Source organism: Gouania willdenowi, chromosome 6, assembly GCF_900634775.1.
Source record: "Gouania willdenowi chromosome 6, fGouWil2.1, whole genome shotgun sequence".
NCBI lineage: Eukaryota > Metazoa > Chordata > Actinopteri > Blenniiformes > Gobiesocidae > Gouania > Gouania willdenowi.
Window position 1 is genome coordinate 43,979,899 of NC_041049.1, and position 21,773 is coordinate 44,001,671.

The 21,773-nt window shown below is 38.0% G+C and overlaps 2 protein-coding genes across 2 annotated transcripts in view; one reads left to right on the forward strand and one right to left on the reverse strand.

Moving 5' to 3' along the window:
• Nucleotides 1-461: 461 nt before the first annotated feature.
• fam185a (family with sequence similarity 185 member A) lies at nucleotides 462-7,564 on the forward strand. Its single transcript, XM_028448294.1, has 5 exons — nucleotides 462-879; nucleotides 3,944-4,053; nucleotides 5,924-6,016; nucleotides 6,112-6,243; nucleotides 7,538-7,564. Exons 1-5 carry the CDS (start codon nucleotides 462-464, stop codon nucleotides 7,562-7,564), a joined length of 780 nt encoding a protein of 259 aa, XP_028304095.1.
• Nucleotides 7,565-10,611: 3,047 nt separating this feature from the next.
• Nucleotides 10,612-21,773, reverse strand: part of fbxl13 (F-box and leucine-rich repeat protein 13) — a 31,816-nt gene continuing 20,654 nt past the window's right edge. The window contains exons 15-22 of the mRNA XM_028449430.1: nucleotides 21,590-21,752; nucleotides 21,400-21,519; nucleotides 20,436-20,559; nucleotides 20,268-20,348; nucleotides 17,722-17,856; nucleotides 17,454-17,617; nucleotides 13,449-13,533; nucleotides 10,612-11,043 (exon numbers count right to left, since the gene is read on the reverse strand). Of these exons, the coding sequence (XP_028305231.1) occupies nucleotides 10,915-11,043; nucleotides 13,449-13,533; nucleotides 17,454-17,617; nucleotides 17,722-17,856; nucleotides 20,268-20,348; nucleotides 20,436-20,559; nucleotides 21,400-21,519; nucleotides 21,590-21,752 (1,001 nt within the window). The 3' untranslated portion in view covers nucleotides 10,612-10,914. The remainder of the gene's footprint in view (nucleotides 11,044-13,448; nucleotides 13,534-17,453; nucleotides 17,618-17,721; nucleotides 17,857-20,267; nucleotides 20,349-20,435; nucleotides 20,560-21,399; nucleotides 21,520-21,589; nucleotides 21,753-21,773) is intronic.

A 21,773-nucleotide genomic window follows, 5' to 3' on the forward strand; every position in this document is an offset into this window, starting at 1 on the left:
ACTAAATCTCTGTAGACTCCAAATATCCAAGCATCCCAAACGTAAAGCCATTTTTAGGCTACATTTTAGACTAATATGTATATATATAAAATGTTTGACAGCTGTAAAAAGGCTTATGTTGTAGTTTGTAGTTTTACATTGTGATTTTAACATGTATTGGTCTAAAGATGAACAAAAATCTCAAGTATGAGTATCTTAGGTATTTTGCTAGAGAAAGTTTAAAAACAGGATGTATGTGCTTATGATACACAGTTTGGGTTTCACAGCAGGTTTAAAGCCTGCATAAATAAAGCATTTTATAAAGGCATGCAGTGAGTTTGCATTATACTTGTATTTATTTTGAAACCTCCGACCGGAAGTCATTAGTCTTGTTACGTAGTCGGACGCGGTGTGATGACGTAGTAGTGAGCATTTACTCCAGCGGTGTGTTGTTGTGTTGATGATTCCGGTGGGTGACTGACATGCTGTGGAGGTCAGTTGGTCGTGTGGGGGCCTCAGGCCTCCTCCGCTGCCTCTCAGTGTCTCTCCACTCCGGGACTCGCACAGCCACAGCAGCCCGGTGCCCTCCGTTCCTCTCCCGGTGCTTCTCCTCCTCCGTCGCTGAAGATGCGCAGCCGCCGGTGAAGCGGTGGACTCTGGCCGTCAGCCCCTTCACTACAGTGCGGGCACATTTAGGCTGCAGCATCTCCATCAGCCCGCTGGACCTGCACGCCTTTCCTGAGGCTGACCGAGCCTTCATCACCGTCCAGGGGAGTGAAACCCAGGTCAGTCTGGATCAGGTTCAGGTCCGCTACGACGAGGAGAGCAAAGATCTGCTGATTAGTGCTGAGAAGGTCCACAGTGGGGTGTCGATAGAGATGTCTGCACCGATCAAAAGCAGTGAGTGAGACTCCAATGACTTTGTAAAGCACTGATGTCATTCATTTCTTTGGAGAACCACAGGGCTCAGTACTGGGCCCCAAACCTTACAGACAGGGACACAAATTAGGTCAAAGTATGGGGAAAGATTCACAAATAGATCCACAATTTTCACGTGTGTTTCAGATCCACAAATAAATCCACTATTTACACGTGTTTGATCATTTGTGTGTGTATTTATCATGTGTACAAATATTAAATTGTGCTTGTGGATTGAGCAAAGTGTGTTTGTGCATTGGCCGGCGTGTGCTAGGGCTGGGCGATATGGACCTAAACTCATATCTCCATATTTTTTCTCAAAATGGCAATATACGATATAAATCTTGATCATTTTATTTCAAATACATTCTTACCAGAAAGAAAATTCAGTGTTAAATTTGCTGATGCAAAATGTCACACAGGCACATTTATTAACAAACTGTTTTTTTTTTAAATTTCTTATAAAGGACAGCATGTGTGAGTGAAACTGCTTTTTAATGCTGTTCAGAGTAGTGCAAACACAGACTCCTAAAACAAGTATTTTAAAACAAAATAAGCTTTAAAAAAAATAATAATAATAATTCAAACAGCTGCTGATCCACATGTGTGTAAAGCATGTAGATCAGATACTACAATACAATAATATCTAATAACATCACTGGTATTAACTGCTCTGTCACCAAAAGCACTTCAGTCTTCACTTGTACAACACTTGATTTGAGAAAAAATAGCTTGTATGGATTTGTATTAGTAATAAAATTAAATAACTTTACTCTAATGTACTGTAGAATAATGAAACTCTATCCAACCGTCAAAGGGGTTCTGTTGATCATACTACAACACTTGGTTTTTCATTATTTAATAGGTTTTTATTAAAAATGAAAAAATAGTTACAGGGTGTTTAATCAATTTAAACATTTGGTTTCAATTATCCATTAACACCAAAACCTTTTACGAAGGTGTCCGGTTATATACACCATCATTTATTTGGTCAAACTGTTGTACAGGGAATCTATGGCATTTTTACTCTGTTATATAAAATATAGCATCACATTTATCAAAAGAGAAGTGTCATCAAAAACATTTTTACTGATAAATATACACACACAACTTATTAAACACGTGTAAATTGTGAATATATTTGTGGATCTGAAAAACGTGAACATCTAAAAATCACATGTGAAAATTGTGGATCTATTTGTGAATTTTTTGAGACATATTCTCCCCATATTAAAGGGGCGGAATAAAGGAATTTTCCACAGGATGTGAAGTGCTGTAACTTTGGGGAATATTTAAAAAATATAACCTTTTCTTAGGAATTGTTTATCGGAATTAACCACAAATTTGGAGTAATGTTAAATAACAGATTCTGATACTTTAAAGCAGTGATTCTCAACTGGTGGGTCGGGACCCAAAAGTGGGTCTGTGTGTTTTCAACAGCTATTTCAGAAAAAAATAATTTGGTTGGTTGAATTCTAAATAAAAACTGGGTCACGATTTAATGATAGTGGTAAAAGGTGGGTCTCAGTGTGAGACCAGTTGAGAACCCCTGCTTTAAAGCAAGTGTGTCAAAGTCAGTTTAGTTCAGGGGCCAAATACAGACCAGTTTGAGCTTTAGTGGGCCACAGATTATTTTGTGGGAGAAAGAGGAAATTCACCATGAATGTGTCCTGGTTTGTACTTCCATGTTTAAATGATATATACATGATAAAGTATGTGAGTGTATCAGTCCCTGCTGGATCTTCACTTAAATTTCCCTGATTTTGGGAATTTGCGTAAATTTTGTCGCATAATTTGAGGAAAATTTGCCAGATTTTGGAAAAAGTCAGAGTTCTTTCAACAATTTGAGTTTAAAAATGACTGCAGTCATCATGTATAAGAACTGGAAAACTGAGCTCTGCAAACATTGTAGTTTTAGATAGAATTTTTGGAGGGACTGAGATATAAACAACTGAATTAGTTGGTAATTTACTAAATGTTTCATGTTTTTTCTGTCATTTTTACTTTCTTGAATGGGCCGAATTGGATGCTCTAAAGGGCTGGATTTGGCCCTCGGGCCTTGAGTTTGAAACATGCGCTTTAGATCAGTGGTTCCCACACTTTTCACAGTCCTGTACCCCTTCACACCTTTAAGCTGAAGCCATGTGCCCCCTACCCCTACACACTTAATAAACATAATGTCATATACAATGTAGAACTACAGTGAAATGTGTCCCTGAGTTTTACCTGTCCTGTTGAGGAATAATACATCATAATAATAATAACTAGAATATTTGCATTTACTGAAGAAAATGCAAGTGAAGATGCAGTTGCTGGCCTGCGTCATCCTGCCTTAGCTTAGCATTAGTATTAGCTGGTATTAACCTAGCATTAACATTAGCCTAGCAATAGCATTAACATTGACTTAGCATTAACTTTAACCTAGCATTACTATTAGCCTAGCAATAGCATTAGCCTAGCATTAACATTAGCTTAGCATTAACATTAACCGAGCGTTAGCCTAACAATAGCAATAACCTAGTATCAGCCTAGCATTAGCCTAACATTAGCATTCACTTATAATTAGCTTTAACCTAACATAAGCCTAACATTAACCTAGCATTAGCATTAGCAAAAGATACAGTGATTTAAAAATACCCCCAGTTTCTGATTAATTACAATAAATAATTCCAATAAAAACTTTAGATTTTTTAATATTTAATACTTTCTTCACACAGTCGGTCAGAGCGTTGCACATGTGGCTAAATCATTGTTTTTTTTAGATGAGGTAGATTTACATACAGGGGAACCTGCGATTATTATGAAATGTTACTTCAAAAAACAAATAATCCTAAATGGTATTTGATAAATATAATGACTATGTTAAATGTTGAATTTAATGTTAATATACAATATTTATAATTATGATAGTGTTTTATTACAAACTAAAATATTTTTTTAGTTATATATATGAGGCAGGGATGTTTGACTGATGCTGGCATATAGGAGTACAGTATATTACTGTGATATCAAATAAAATCATCATTTGTGTTTGGTTTTTTTCCAGATCTTCTCATCACCACTCGAGGAAACGGCAGCGTGCACGTGAAGAACATGGAGTGTGATATCTGCCAGGTCCAAACAGAGGAAGGCAACTGTTTGCTGCACTCTGTTAAGGTTTGGTTACAAACTCATATTTACTATTTGATTATATAAACGCAACACGTTCCACAGTAGATCCACATTCTAAAGTAGAAGGTGAGAAAACAACAACAAAATGACAAAAAAATTACCCCAAAACACACATAATGGCAATAAAAATAAACCATTTTACTCCAAAAACACACAACAAAAACGCACAACTATTAAGAAAACTATACAGAAAGGAAAATATGCATAATGACAACAAAAACACACAATGAGAACAAAAAAAACAGTGTTACATAAAAATACACAAAAGGACAAAAGAAATACACAAAATGACAACAAAAATAGATAGAATTACACTAAAAACATACAAGATGACTCCAAAAACTCAGGAAAAAACAAAAAAATATACAAAATGACAAAAAATAAAATAAAAAAAACATTACACAAAAATCAACGAAAATATGACCCAAAAAACAAAAGACAACAACGACAAAACCACAGACAAATGAGAGAAAAATATATAAAATGATGATTAACGTCACACTCAAAAACACAGAACATTTGCAAAAATGTACCAAAAAAACAGAAAAATACATGCGTGTGTGCACGGGGCAGGGTTAGACCTGATGGGAGCCGCATGCACACAGAAAATAGTTCACAGAAGTTATTGACGGTTCGGGCAATTATACCTGCAAATACCTGCATTGATTTACGGACTTTAATCCAGGTGAGATGAGGTTAAATGGTTCCTTGTAGAATAAAGGTTGCAGACCCCTGGTCTAAGGACAGGGGATGCTCCGGGACATTTATTATCTATTTGCTTAAGTCCAGCTAACATTGGTGCAAACTTTATTTATCAATTTATCATGTGCATGTCTGTAAATATGGATTATATTCATGGTTTCTTTTTTAACATACTGTAATGAAATAGCTCCTATTTAACCATAATAAAATATATTAAGGTCAACTTTCTCACAGCCTATTTTTTGGAACAAACAGTTTTAAAACATCTGATTTCAACTTAATCTAACAATAACACCATCATGTACATAAGTGATGAAACAAATCAGATATGAATAACTGGGACAACATATACCTAATAAATCCAATAAGCAGACACAATAGACCCCTAAATGATAAATAATAATAAATCAATCAATAATCTTGAACATAGTTATTGCTTTATATCAGCAGTAAATGTCATCTTTAACTAACTACAATAAATTGATCGTTTGATTTCTAAATGTAAAACATCTTCTAATTAAAATAATACCATTAGGTTTAAACTCTGACCTGTATCATTTGTGTATGTCTTTATCATTGATGAGCTCATGTGTCCCTGACAATCACAGATGTTTTACGTATCATAACAAAAGAAGACACATGTGCAGCCAGGGGAGGAGAAACAATAGATAACAACATAGAATAAAAATGCTGAGACAACTATGTTTGATGCCCACAGCTGTGTTTTAGATTAGTGCCTGTTATTTCCTATTGACTTGATATTGTTGTTGATTCATTTCTGTTCATCTGTAATACATTGATTAAACCTCTGACTATGTGTCTCTGTATGTAATCTCAGACACTGAAGACGAGTATCTCAAAACTCTAACATGTCTCATAGAATTAAACCAGGGAAATCACACACACTATTTTACTTTGCACCCACAAATATACCTCTTTATAACACTACAGAGTACAGAGTATGTACACCTCTTTGTACATCCAACCTTCAAACACATACTGACCATAATTGACAACTGTACTTAAGCTCCCACTATATGAATACATACTTCCAACAGGCACTGTACTAGTTATTCTAAATGTTGACATGAAAAAACATGTTTCAGTGGTCACAGCTTAGGACTAAAACTCCTCTTGGTTGGTGTTATTTCAGGGTCACCAGGTGGAGGTGCAGTCGAGACGAGGACACATCTCTGGTGTGGGAACCATCCATGGAAACGTGGACATCAGGACACGGGGAGATGGTGTAAGGACGTCGTGGTGGTTTTATCCCATGTGACCACTAGGGCGCAGCAGGCAGATGGTAATGAAATCTAGAGTTGATCCAGTGTGTGTTTGCAGGCTGTGGATGTGAAGAAGCTTCAGGGCAGCAGGATGAACGTGTCTACAGAGCGCGGCTCTATGAAGATCAAAGCCATCTATGCACAGTCCAGTGAGCTGTGCAGCAGCTCTGGGAAAGTAGAGCTGGGCCACGTACACGGTAAGAAGCACAGTTCACTTCACACACTCCTTAATGTGACGATATGGTGCACATCTTCACAAAGTCTGGAGAACTTGAGGACTGTTTTGAACATCACTGATCTGAGGCAGGCATTTTAGTTCAGGGGCCAGTTACAGAGCAGTTTGATCTTAAGTGGGCCACAGATTTTATGTGGGAAAACTAATCATTTCAATATTATTGTGCCCTTGTTCTACGTATAAATAAAATACAAAATATGCAAAAAACCGACAATATCCAAGCAATAAGTGATAGATATCAGTCCCAACAGGGTCTTCACTTTAAAATAGGTTGATTTCACGTGACGTCACATTGCTGCATCATGAGATTCAGATGGAGGGCAGGAAGCTTGAGAATTTGCCATCTGAAATAATCAAAATGCCCATGTTTTGTGTAGTTTACGGCTGCTCCAATCTGTTCTAACCGAGAAAAGCAAAAGAGATTTTATAGAGTACCGAAGATTGTCGTTCACAAAGGTGAGAAATGTAAAAAGCTCACAGAACAACTTTGTAAAAAGTGGATTTTAAACCTACGTCTGTGGATGGGAGGAGCAGAGTCTGCTGAGGCCATTGTCTGTAGCGACCACTTGGTCAGTGGTATGTTAGCGAGCTAGCTTTGTTTTTGTGGTCGTGTTTATATAGCATTAGGTTGTCGTTAAATGCTCATTTACTAACAAATAATGATCATAAGAAAGCATGAATCATCAGAAAAGTCCACCCACGTCCGTTATTCTGGACTCTGTTTCTGATGCCATCGTTGGTACAAACATACTGTGAGATGTATGCAGCTAAAAAAAAGTACAATGTATGCCATGTTTGCTGCCTTCTTATGATTGTTCCTTGTGGTTTTGTGTTAAAATGTGTGTGCTTTGTGGTGTTTGTGTTTAGTTTTGGGTGCTATACAATTACATTAGGTTTATTTTTCTTAGATCCAGCATGAACTTCTTCAGAAGCACTGGATAAGAGCCCAGTTATCACAGCGTCCGTGTTCAAATGGTCACAAAAGTGCTGTGTTTTATTCACTTTTCCATCCTCACACTGGCCAGAATGCAATTGTTAAATAAGAAGCAAAGTGGATGTGTAAAGCAATGAGTTAAAAAGGTTTTTATAGGGAAATTAAAGTTGGAATCCCAGTGCAGGGGGATGGAATGGTAGTATTTAATATCCCAGTGTGTTTTGTTGTACAGCTGCTTTATGTTATCTGGCTCCATCGGCACGTCAGGAATCCCATGCTTGCATCCAGTTTTTTTTTGTTTGTTTTTTTTTACAGCTGCATTCGCACGAAGTCACCCAGTGAAGGAAACGCTTCATCTTCGTAGAATTTAAATGTATTCCTCATGAGCTTATCATTATTATCATTATGCTTATCATTTTTTACCACCTCTGTTTTGTATAAAAAGGCCTCTCCCTTTCTATACAAAAACTTTTGGACACAACTACTCATTTATGAGAAGCTGGCCTTTCGTTTAATTTTGAGTGGTTCCAAAGTAAACACCCAAAATGACATAATAATACACATCTTGCAAAACAAAACATACCAAACTACAATAAATTGCTCAAAGGATGACAAAAAGACACACATTTCCTCCAAAAACACATGAAATGACTACAAATATGCTCAAAAATATCAAATATATATATAAAAATAAACATGAGAACAAAAGTTACTCAAAAACAACAACAAAAATACAAAGAATGACAAAAATGTACTAAGCGACAACAAAAATACAAACAATAACTCCAAAAACTGCACAAAATTACTCCATTAAGGCAAGGCAAATTTATTTGTATAGCGCATTTCATACACAAGGCAACTGACTCAGTGTGCTTTACATGATCAAAAAGTGCAACAGAAAACATTCATCAGCTTAAAATCAATAAAAACATTTAAATTCATCGATAAAATCATCAACAAACACATTACATCAACAACATGACCAAAAATCTCTCTCAATCATACGCAGTAGAGAAAAAAAGTGCCTTTAACTTTGATTTAAAAATGTTCACATGTGATGCTGACTTCAGCTCTGCTGCAGTTTGATCCACTTCTTTGCAGCATAACAACTAAAAGCAGCATCACCATGTTTACTGTGAACTCTGGGCTCCACTATCTGACCTGTGTCCATAGATCTGAGAGACCTGCTGGGTTCATACCTGACTAACATCTCACTGATGTATTCTGGATCAAACCCATTCACAGATTTATACACCAGCAGCAGAACTTTAAAGTCTATTCTGAGGCTGACTGGGAACCAGTGTAAAGACTTTAAAACTGGAGTAATGTGTTCTGACCTCTTTGTTCTGGTTAAGAACTGAGCTGCAGCGTTCTGAACCAGCTGTAGCTGTTTGATGCTCTTTTGGGGGATTCCTGTCAGAAGACCATTACAATAGTCCAGTCTGCTGGAGATAAAAGCATGGACCAGTTTCTCCTGATCTTTCTGAGTCATTAAACCTTTCACTCTGGAGATGTTCTTTAGGTGGTAGAAGCTGTTTTTGTGATAGATTTGATCTGACTGCTGAATGTAAGATCTGAGTCAATCAGAACACCAAGGTTTTTGACTTGGTTTTTAGCTTTTAAAGATCGAGACTGCTGAAATTATGACAAATAAAAATATTTCAGAACCAATTAGGATTAGCAGAGGTTGTAGACAAGGATGCTCACTCTCCCCCTTACTGTTCACATTAGCAATTGAACCATTTGCTATTGCTATGCGTTCTCACCCTCAGTTTAGTGGGATCTTGGTTGGACCAACGAGTCACAAACATTTCGCTGTCCGCGGACGATGTAGTTTTATTTTTGACAAATTTAAGCAAGTCAATACCAATCATTTTGGAAATAATTAGGTCTTTTAGTAAGATATCTGGATACAAAATTAATAGAACCAAGTCTTCAATACTGTTATTAAATGCAAGAGGTATCACAATTTAATGTAGTTTCACAGTTTGAGTACCTGGGAATCCAAATTTAGCCAGATCTGAAAGAAATAGTAGAAATAAATTATGATCTCATAAAGAAAGACATAACTATATATAATTTAATTGAAAGATAGATGCCTTTACCAATACCTTTGATTGGGAGACTTAACATGTTGAAAATGACTGTTACTAAAGCTACTCTATTAGTTCCTAAACATTCCCCTGCTGCCTCCTCTGGGCTTTTTTCCCCAAATGAAAAAGCTGTTTATAGCATTTATATGGAATAATAAAAGGTCACGTCTCTGCCTGTCTTTGCTCTACCTTCCATATGAACGAGGAGGTCTAAAATGCCCAGATCTCCAACTGTATTACTGGGCTACACAGTTGAGGTCTTTGATGTTCTATTACACAAATCATTCTCCACATTGGGTGGATATGGAAAGTCAAGGGTTACATTTAGAACTCCCTTTGTACATGTACTCCAACACAGTTCCAAAATTATTAAAACAAACAAAAAATCCAATGCTTAAAAATATGATCAGAGAATGGAGAGATTTGAAAGAACCAAATAGTTTATCCCAATTCAGTCCAATATGGGGTAACCACTGTTTTTGTACCTGGGAGAGCTGATGCAGTGTTTTGTATATGGAGAGCCAAAGGACTGAGAACGATTCAAGATGTTCACCTACCCACACTAATGTGCTTTCAGGAGTTGCAAGATACATTTCATATAGATAAAAAAACATTTCTTTAAATATCTTCAACTGCTAAGTTTCATACGGAAAACCCAGAATAATGTACTCACAAAACCTACTCCATCACACCTAGAGGAAATGATGACAAAAGATAGTCGAAAGAAAGGCATGATATCACATATATACAGTGTTATGATGGGTAATGATTCTGAAGATTCATATGGTAGACTCAAAGCTTGGAATGAAGATGTCATTATTTGGTTTATACCCAGAGAAATATACATATACAAAGAGTGAAAAAATGTTTATAAATATAAGCCTGTTGAATGCTAAGAGATGTGTATCACTATATTGGAAAAAGAGTCATGGACCTGCTGTGGATCAGTGGAGACAACAGATGTTGTCAACCCTCCCACTGGAGAAGATCACCTACGTGTTGAAGGGCAAATGTTTTTGAGTATATGGGGGCCATTCATGTTGTATGTTAAAGGCCTTTGAGCATGGGAAAAAGTGTAATGGTTTGCTTTGTCTTTGTTATTTCTTCTAAATGAGCATTGTGTTGTTTTTTAATGTATGTTATGTTCTAAAAATTAATAAAAAACAGTTTTGGAAAAGAAAAAAAAAAAAGATACTCGCTGATGGCAGTCCTCCTTTCCTTGTTACCAAAGATCCACATAAATTCACACAAGAAATATACAAAACTACAAAAAAAAAGACTAAACCTTGACTCCAAAACAACAAAAATACACAGAATGACAAAAAAATATATTCAAAGCGATAACAAAAATACACAAAATGGCTTCAATAACACAAAACTAAACTTTTATTAAACTCTTTATTGTTTCCTTTCCTAATTTCTGAGATGACATTCAGATATATTGTAGATCAGACTTTTTTTTTATCCTCTGGCTGTGTAATTGACACTAAGTAAAGCTGAGTGTGTGTTTGTGTTGATTTCAAGGTAACGCTACAGTGAGGAACGTTACTGGGGACACTGTTATAGGTGAGCACTGAGCAGATGCCTGAATGCAGTGATTCACTTTGTGCTGACTTTAGAAGGCCTGAGGCTTGCCTTGTTTTTGCAGATGGTTCCAATAGTTTCCTGAAGGTTTCTTCTCTCAGTGGAGGAATCGACGTGTACGTGGGAGAAGGTGGTAGTGCAGATCTACAAAGTCAGGAAGGTAAACGTTACAACAAGGGACTTCACCTGGTGAGGAGCAGCTTCAACAAAGTTTTATTGTTTTTGTTTTGTTTTTTTAAATAAAGGAGCGGTGTGTGTGCGTGTGCCATCTTCCATAAAGGCTGGCTATGAGCTGTGTGGAGCTATGGTGGACATCAGCCCACAGCTCACTCTGCATTCACTCAAAAACAACAGCTCTGAAGGCCTCACCACAGCTGCTGGTAAAGCTGTAACTTTTAATTACGTCACCACAAGTGTAAAAAGTACACCCAACAACATTTTGTTTTTCCTCCTCATTCATGGCTCAGTGTGTTGTTCTACTTCCTCCTCCCTTTTTGTGTTCTCTCAGGCTACGTGAATGGGGAACTTCCAGTTGAGCAGTGGATTAAAGCTCGAGCAGAGAGAGGCTCCGTCACAGTGAGGCCTCAGAGCTGGTTTGAGTCCCTGAGGCTGAAGAACTGACACATTAAACACTACACAACTGCACTGGGTTATCAGAGGGAGAGCCAGGGTTTCCTGCAGCTCTTTAAGACATTATCAAACATTACCTGTGTGTGGAAATTTACAGCAGAAAACATCCACATATAATGTAGTGTATTTACATGATCCTTAGCTGTGGTAAAGCTGCTTTAGTCGATGTTATTCATCAGATAAAGACAGTTTGAACAGAACAAATCCAACTTTTTCAAATCCGACCCAGGCCACTTTTACAAGTGCTCCTAAATCCAATACTTATCTGATATTTTGCGATGCGGCAGCTGTTTGAATGACCAGATCCCATTTATCTGACCTTTACATCATTGAAATGCGAGAAAAGTCACAAGTCGGGTAGAGCGGTGGGAAAAAGCAGCCATGGCGGGGGACAGAGTGAAAGAAGAGTGAGGTGGTGTTGGAATTAATACATATTTATTTATTATACATATTATTAGTGCGAGATGAGACACCGCCATATTTACTCCTGGTTCGCATTCAGTTCATATGAATGAGTGCACAAATTGTAGTCAGTTAAATCGAAGATCATTTGCTCAAAAAAAGATTTAAAAGGTTGAGTTTACTGCTCGAAAGTTTGTTTTAATCTCCACTGTAAACACTTTCTTATTGACAATGTTGGAAAAGTTTTCCCCATTGCATTGTGGGATGTGGAGTCCCGCGTAGACGTGTTTTTACTTCATTTTTTTTGTGATTAGTTCGTGAAAACACCAGAAATGTGTCTGGAAGTCACTTTGGCAGAGTTTTTGGGGCAAACACAAGAAATCAGTAAGAATGAAGTAAAAACACTTCTTTGCATCCCTCTACGAGACTCCATATCCCACAATGCAATGCGAGAAACTTTTCCGACAATGTCAATGAGTGTGTGGAAAAAAAGTTTGAGTGGAAATTTCAACCTTTTACATTATTTCTTTCGAGCTACGAGGCCTACACTATGTCTTTATTTGATAAAAGCAGCTTTAAAATAACTGTACATTAAATAGGCACCGCTCCAGAGGTTGTATTTAGTAGAAAAGTTACATTGTACATGTTATTTTATCATGTTGATGACCACTGATTTATTTATTTCAATAATCAATTCTGGTGAATGAAACCAGTCAAAATGAACAAAATGCTTCATATTTGTGACGGTGTGTATGACAGAGAGAAAATAAACAATCTCAGTGATTTTTTTCAAATTGAGTAGCTTGATTCTTGGTGCTTGTAAAGCTTAAATGTTATAAGATATGTAATTTGATTATCTGAGTATCATGTCACTATGGCTTTAGTATATTTTTCTATCCTTTTGGGTGTTTTTGTAGTCTGTCTATTTTTGCTGTTGGTTTGCAATTTTTGACTGATTTGTGCGTATTTTTCTGTCATTTTGTATTTTTTGAGTTATTTCAAACATTTTTGGAGATTGGGGTTTTTGGAGTCATTCATGTGTATATGTCTGCCACTTTGTGTTTCTTTCTATAGTCAATTGTGTATTTTGTTGTCGTTTTGTGTATTTTGTTGTCGTTTTGTGTATTGTTCTGTCATTTTGGATGTTTTTGGAATAATTTTGTGCACTTTTAGTGTATTTTTCTGTTGTTATGGGTGTCTTTTTGTGTAGTTTTTTTTGTCTTTTTGTGTAGTTTTGTTGTCTTTTTGTGTATTTCCTGTCATTTTGTGTTTTTTGCAATAATTTTGTGCATTTACTTTGTGAGTCACACAACATTTGACCGTGGCCCCCAGGTGACCAGTTGCTTATGATGTTTCAATGTAAACATCACCCTTTGAACAGAATATGTAATGTTATTCATGTCTTGTCTGTGTCCTCTACGTGCTGCCACTGGTCACTGTGAACATGAGCTGGTTCCTTTCTTTGAGAGCATCATTTGTTTTTAAGGGTTTTGTAGCTGAAGGCTGTATTTTTTTACCAGGCTGTATCCAAAGGATAAGGGGGGGTCATCACCACTGTGCTCCCAGTGCGTCACCCGTGGCTGCAGCGTCAGTGCAGCTGCCCTGAGGGAACAGGGAGAAAGGTTCAAATGCAGGACAAGGAAATGAACACCTGTTAACTCTTAAATTGCTGTTTTTTTTCATGTTAATTCATTAAGTAAGTAAGTATTTATTTATAAAGCGCTTTTCGCAGATAAAATCACAAAGTGCTGTACACAGAAACAATAAACATACATTTGCATCACATGTGTAGCATCATAAAAGGGCAGTAAAAATTAAAAATAAAATCTTGTTAACTAAAAGCTTTTTTGAAAAGCGAAGTCTTCAAATGTTTTTTAAAAGTGTCCACGCAGTTCATCTCCCGGAGAGACTGGGGCAGACCATTCCAGAGTCTGGGGGCTGCAGCCTGGAACGCCAGGTCTCCTCTGGTTTTAAATTTAGTTTTTGGGAACCTTAGTAGACCCTGACCTGAAGATCGAAGGCTGCGTCCTGAAGTGTAGGGACACAACATGTCTGAAATGTATAGAGGAGCCTGGCCATGCAAAGCCCGGAATGTTAGAACCAGTATTTTATATTCAATTCGGAAATTGACAGGGAGCCAGTGCAGGGAGGAAAGTATCGGGGTAATGTGTGATGTTCTGGACGTACCGGTCAAAAGTCTGGCAGCAGCATTTTGAACCATTTGGAGTTTACACAGGGTCGACTTATTAAAACAGGTAAAAACTGAGTTACAGTAGTCAATGCGGGACGAAATAAAAGCATGGATGACCAGTTCCAGATCAGGTTTGGACAGTAGATGCCTCACTTTTGAGATATTTCTCAGATGGTAAAAACAGTTTTTAGTCAGTTGACGACAGTGGCCCTCCAAAGACATCGATTGGTTAAACACAACCCCAAGATTTCTGATGCTGGATTTCACTGATGAACCCAAATCACCGAGAGAGTTCTTAATAAGTGGGATCTTTTTATCAGGGGCGATGATCAGAGTTTCTGTTTTGTTGGGGTTTATCTGGAGGTAGTTTGATGAAAACCAGTTTTTGATGCATGAGATACAGTCCAAGAACTCAGGTAAAAAGTGAGACTCTGAGTCATTAAAAGAGCAGTATAACTGGATATCATCAGCATAAAAATGATAAGAAACATTTTTAAAACCACGGATCAACCGACCAAGAGGCATCAGGTACAATAAAAACAAAACAGGCCCCAGAACAGAGCCCTGGGGTACTCCACATGACAGGGTGGACACATTGGACATTACATCATTAAAAGCCACATTAAAAGTTCTACCATTTATATACGAGGCAAACCACTGTAGTACAGTACCGGAAAACCCCATTTCTGATTTGAGACGATGGATCAGTGTGTTGTGATCTACGGTGTCGAAAGCAGATGTTAAATCCAATAAAGTTAAAACTGTGTAGCAACCAGAATCAGCAGCCATCATCACGTCACTGGAAACCTTCACAAGGGCAGTTTCAGTGGAGTGGATCAACCTAAAACCAGATTGATATTTATCATAAAGATCATTATCTTCCATGATTGATGTTAGCTGCTTGGCTACCACTTTTTCCATCATTTTTGACATGAAGGGAAGCTTAGATATGGGCCGGTAGTTTATAGGCTGACCTGGATCAAGATTAGGCTTTTTGAGAATGGGATTTACTAGGGCGTGTTTAAAGTAGCTGGGGACTGTGCCGGATTTAAGTGAAAGGTTGATCAGTTTCACCAACCATGGACCGACTTCATCAAAAACATTTAAAAGCAGTGAGGTTGGAATAATATCCACAGGGCTCGATGTGGGTTTCATTTTTCTCACTAGATCCTGAATATCCTGTAGGCTGACAGGAGAGAAGGAGGACCATGTGCTGACGGGAGCTACAGAAGTGCACAAGCTGACCAAAGGAGTCGTGATACTGGCCCTAATATCTTCTACTTTATTTACAAAGAAGTTTAAAAACATGTTACAATCATCCCTTGTGTGTACAGGGACATGGGACGGTGGGGGTGTAACAAGATGTTCAATAGTGTTGAACAAGACTCTGGGGTTTCTCTTATTTTGTAGAACAAGGTTAGTGAAATAAGTAGAGCGGACGCGCTTTATTATTTCATTTAGCACATTACAGGTTTAAATCAGTGTATAGTGTACAAGCCTGGATGTTCAGTTAACAGAAGTAAAGAACTTGTAATCATAGGCGGAGTTTGAGATTTTTGCTTGGGGGGAAGGGCAAAAGAAAAAATAGAATTAAATATATAGACCATCTTGAGATTTGTGCCAACCACAGTGTGTGTAACATATACAATAATGCAAAAATTGTAATTTATTGGTAACATAATTGATGATGTTGACTACACAAATTTGTGTTGATGCATCATTTAATATTGTAAATTAATGATAAAATCAGGCCGGTGACCACTTTCTGCTTCATTTTTGCTGCAGTACCATACATGAACTGCTGGATGCAGTGTTGCGTCTTCATTTACATTGTGAAGAAGAATTGTACAACAAAAGAAAAACCAACCTAGACTCTCAAAAGTTTGCGACCATTTCACTGAAAACGTATACTACACACCTGAGGTAGAACTAACATCTGTGACATTAAACAAACAGTAATATGTGAGAAACAAAGCAAACTATTTTGTGTTTCTGTCAAGTATCCCATTTTGGCCGGGAAACTCCCGTATTTTACACTTCTTTGCCGTCATCTTCCCGTATTAGTATTTTCCCGTAAATATCCAGTATTTTAATGTAATAATTAAAAGATGACTTACTAAACTGAACGCCGTCACTGGCCTCGCAAGAACTTCCACCTGAAATGGCCTGAGTGGCAGTTCTCGTGAGATTAGTGCCGACAGCAGCAACAAACCAGGAAACAACTCAGAAAAGAGATGATGAATGAATGAAAAAACAAAGAACTGGTGTAAATACGTTGTGAAATGTGACAGTTTATCTTCCTAAAGAGCATCAGGATGGGACACAGTTACACGTTCTGTTAGATTAATAATTGAGATTTTAGCGTCTCCCACAGGGGAAGGAACGACGTAAAGCAACATGAAAAATCAGCCAATCACAAGCACCACAAATATACACTGCTTTAAAAAGTGTTAAAGAATGTGAAGTCTGTAATAAATGTGTTTAATAAGTCATTAGTGAATACCAGAGAACCACATGAGTGAGTATGAGAAATTATAAGAAAATATATAATAAAAATAAAATGTTAATGTCTAACTTAAAGACAAACAATGTGAAATTAACAGTAATTATCCAATGTGTTGACTTGTATATAAACTGTAAGTATATTTAATAAACACATGTGCTTCATATACACATTTATGTTTTTATTTAGGCTGTTTTATAATTTAGGAATTAGAGCTGGGCAATATATCGAGATTCAAGATGTATCAAGTTTTCTATTTTGGTGATATAGAAAACTATAATATTTCATATATATATGCATATACTGTATATTATAGCTTATTATGTATCAAAATACTAGTATTAGGAGTCACTGCTTTTACTTCTCAGAACAACATGTAAAGCTCAGTTAGATGATTAATGAGTGCACATATTGATCAGCTGTTTGTTAATAAATGTCACTGTGTAGCATTTTTCATCAGCAAATTTAACCCAGAATTGTCTTTCTGGTCAGACATTATTTGATAAAATTATCTAAATTTATATCATATCACCATTTTGAGAAAATATATTGAGATATCACCCAGCCCTAGTAGGAATGTTCACAGCATTTCAATGTTAATAAAGGTCGACCTACCAGATTCTAATCACATAATTGTATTTAGTAAGTGATTGATAAGTGGGTATTTTAGATTTCTTGTAAACCTATCTTAAAATATAAGAGATAATGGAGCTTGGTTGGGCGGGTGGGACGGCTCGTAGTGGGCGCCAAAAAATTTCCCTTATTTTCAAATCTAAAACTTGACAGGTATGCTTTTGATGGCATTTCATGATTAATTTCATGTGCTACCTGGAGATGCTTCGACAGTGCATCATTGTAATGGAGCGGAGTGGAGGACAAATCTTCTCCAGGTGCTGTGGTGCACAATCTGTGAGCAGAACACAGCCACTCACGTCGAGCTCACGCAGGTACGGAGATCCAGACGTCAGATAGTGAACTGCCAAATCTGTCATCTACAATGGGATGAAAAAAAGTGGAAAACAAGTCGCTTGGAATAAGAAAAAATGAAGGAATTAGTTCCTTGGTGTTTATGGATTGTTTGAGTGTGTGTCAGAACCTTAAAACAACCTGACATCCGGAGTGTGACGAGACCTCTACAGTAAAATGAAAAGGCTCTGACGGCCGGATCAGACAGAGCTGCACAGTGGGATATATCGACGTGTTCCAGGTCCCTCACATTCTTGCACAGATTCTGATGAAAATATCAGGAATTATAACCATTCAGTCTTTCAACTGTAAGAAGATAAAATCTTATGGCAAGCCATTCCACTGAAATGTCTTGCCATATTACTGGAATCATTCCAGCAAGAACATTTTGTCTTTCAGGAAACTTTGATTTCCTCAAATGTTTCAACAGTCATCTGCCAGGCCTCTTCAAAGGCATCTGCTGATTGCTTTGATGTGTCCTTGACTTCCGCGTAGCAATTCCAGCAAGTTGTCTCAATAAATTAAACATTAACATATAATTTAAAAAGAAGACTAAATTAAGTGCTGGAATTACTACGCAGAAGTCAAGGACATATCAAAGCAATCAGCAGACACCCCTGAAGAAGACTGGCAGTTGGCAGACGAAACATGTCAGGAGATCAAATTAAAGTTGTCTGAATAAATGAAACCTTAACATCCTATGGCAAGCCGTTTTATCATTTAAATTAGACTATCTAGGATTAACATTATAGATATTTGTAATTCAATTTTGACTAGTCAAATTTGTCATTCACGATATCTCTACTTCAGGGGTGCAAGGTGGCTTAGTGGTTAGCACGTCAGCCTCACAGCAAGAAGGACCTGGATTCAAGTCCTGAGGTGGACACTTGGGTCCTTTCTGTGTGGAGTTTGCATGTTCTCCCTGTGCTGCATGGATTTCCTCTGGGTACTCCGGCTTCTTCCCACAATGCAAAAACATGACTGTTAGGTTGATTGGAGTCACTTAATTGCCCGTGGGAGTGTGAGTAGTTTGTCTCTCTGTGTGTTGCCCTGTGATGGACTGGCGCCTTGTCCAGGGCGTACCCCCGCCTAGTGCCCAGTGTGAGCCGGAGATAGGCACCGGCAGATCGCCGCGACTCTGAAATAGGACAATGGATGGATCTCTAATTCAATTTAACTACAGGCAAAATGAAATTAAACATATCTAAAATGATGTCACTGAAACGTCCAATGCGTCACACATCTCGAATGACGTTGCTTTTAGATATTCAGAAATACATCATTTCCCCTCCCTGCCAAAATCAAACAAAAAGTAGATTCATTCAACTGTTTCTTAGAGTTGAGGAAGAAAGAAGCAGCGGTCATGGCGATGGCTGTAATCGGAAAAAAAAAAAAAAAAAAAACCACAAGAAAATGCCATGAAATTGAACGCTCCTCATGGTGATACAATGTTCACAGGACCCGCTCCAGACGCCTAAAGTGGGAGGTGGGCCAAATTTTTCATCATTACAGATATCTGCAAAACTTTGTTAAAGATGTCTCCAATTCCAGCTTCCCACATTTGATAGAACTCAAATACACCTCACAGTGATACTTGGACACGTCATCAGTGATGAACCCGGGGTCATAGGGTGTTTCGGGTCTTTAATCATCAGACACCCTCGCCTGGGCGACCCAGCCGGGGGAGATCAGACCCCAGTCTGTGTCCAAGTGGCGCACCACGGATCCCCCCTACGGATCCACAGCCACCTGGAGGCCTTTTCTGTGGCCTCAAGGATGTTCTTGGTGTCTTTTCTCAACTGCTGTCCTCTAATGCCTAGGAGTTTGAACACTTGCTGTAGTGAGTGACCTGCAAAACCCCTGCATCCGATTTCGATATGTTCACAGCGGGCTCTCCAGCCATTGCTCCGGCACTCTGTGGTGAGCTCACAGCATTTAGCCCTCTTTTGCTCTCTGGCTTCGTCAATCCGGCCCTCCCAGGGGACCTTCAGCTCCAGTAGCACCACTTGCTTGGTTGAATCAGATGTTAACACCATGTCTGGGCAGAGTGAAGTGGGGACAATATTTGCAGGGGAACTTGAATTTCGTTCCCAGGTCAACTTGGAGCTGCCAGTCACGAGCGGTGGCGAGGAGCCCTCCTGCGGAACTCGGCTGGTGGTTTGCGTTCTGTCCTGCTCTAATGATTGATATCTACAATTAAATTATGATTATCCGTAACTCCAATTTCTACAATGTTATCTTGACTAGCCGTTAATTACATTTACAGATATCTGCAATATAATTTTGCCTAGTCAATATTGAATTTAAGATATCTGAAAAGGGAAATGTAGATATCTGGAATTCTATGGAATTCTGGTGAATTCAAGATATCTGTAAATGGAATTATGACTAGTAAAAATTGAACTGTGGATATCTCAAAACGGAATTACGGATATCTATGATTGATTTGCAGATATTTCACATTTTGGATATCCAAAATGCCATTGTAGATAACTGTTTAGAACCCCATAAACATGAATGATGTAAATTTCTCAAGATGGAATTACAGATATTCATAATTTAATTATGGATATCTGACAAGGCAAAATTGAATTACCGATATCTATAATGTTAACTCTGGACAGTTAAACTTAGTTTTTAAATGTTAAAACTTGCCAAACTCCTCCACCTTTGTACCTCTATCCCACTGTCCGTCACGTAACCACATCCTGTCAGGACTAATTTCTTCAAACGAATTCCTTCCAGATTAGACAGACCCTAAGAATACAGACGTTACGTCAAAAACTGTTCACCACAGAGGCTTTAATTGACATGTGGAGTGAAGGGAAAAGTTGGAAGCGGTACCAGATCTTGTATTTTGCAACCGGTGATATCGAGAGAGCCAATGGAGCTGCTTCTCAGGCTTTCCAGGGCCAAGTCGCTCAGCTGCTCACAGAAACTCAGATTCAAGTGGAACAGTTTGCACAACCTGAAAAATGTGTACACACAGCACACAAAAAAACAAAAACAAACGCTGCATGAGTTTATTTAACAGATTCTAAGGAGGTGGTTAAAGCAAATGTAAGATCCATGCTAACCTTTCAGCATATTCTTATTCAAAGTGTTCTGAGAGGACACTGGATCCTTCTCTTGGCTCTGGATTTAAGCTTTAGAAAACAAGGAGCGTGATGCTCTTTTTCAGCCAATCAGAAATCTTTCTACAAACCAAGTGCTCCACAAACTCTTTTGTCGATGCGCGTTCACGTCCTGAATGTACTTAAGGCACAATTCTGTATGATTTTCATGTCACAATACAATATATCCCCATACTAACAAAAACGATATACATCGCAATATAACACAATAACAATAACTACAAATTTCACCTTTACAAGTCCAAAATGGTATGAAATACCATTTATAAAAAAAAAAAAATTTAATTGCGAGAACATGTAAATGGTAATTAATTGTAATTCAAGTACCAATCTGTGAGCTTTGTGGCGATGGAGGAGCTCACGGTAGCCCCTGCTCCTCATATCAGAGTCTCTAAATTTTATCTTGTGTAATTGGAGAGTTTTCTTATCTTTTAGAGTCTAAAACGTCAGAAAACTCTCCAATAACACAAGATAAAGTCGCTAAGAGGAAATGGAAAGTGGCCAGATTTAGCGACAAAGTCGTGTGTGTTCATGAGGATGCCGGTGGATTCAAAACAGGGAGGGCGGTTGTTTCCATTCCAGTCACACACATTCTACATACTGCAACTTTAAGTTTTGGAATGCGTGTATGAGACATGCCCCCAGGTCACCTAAGCTCTGAGGTCTGAGCGTACCTTCGTGCAATCCTCTTGACAGACGCGTCAGTGATGAGAACGCACTGACTGACATTGAGTTCACGCAGTTTAGATGCGGAGCCTCCTTTGGTCAAATACTGGATCCCGACATCACTGATCCTGACGTAGAAAACATTTAAATGAAAAAGCAATGAAAAAAGAAACAATGACAGCAGTAAAAATCAAACACCTGCTGCAGAGTGAGATATCTAGATATTGGAGGTTTCGGAGGGTTCCGACGGACTTGAGGGCGACATCAGTCATTTGGGGACAATCTGCAGCTTGGATTCTGCTGAGTCGGGGTGAGCTGCTGCACAGGACTATCCAGCTGGCATCTGTTAACTGGTTGTTGCCTAAAAAAACAGTGCAAATTT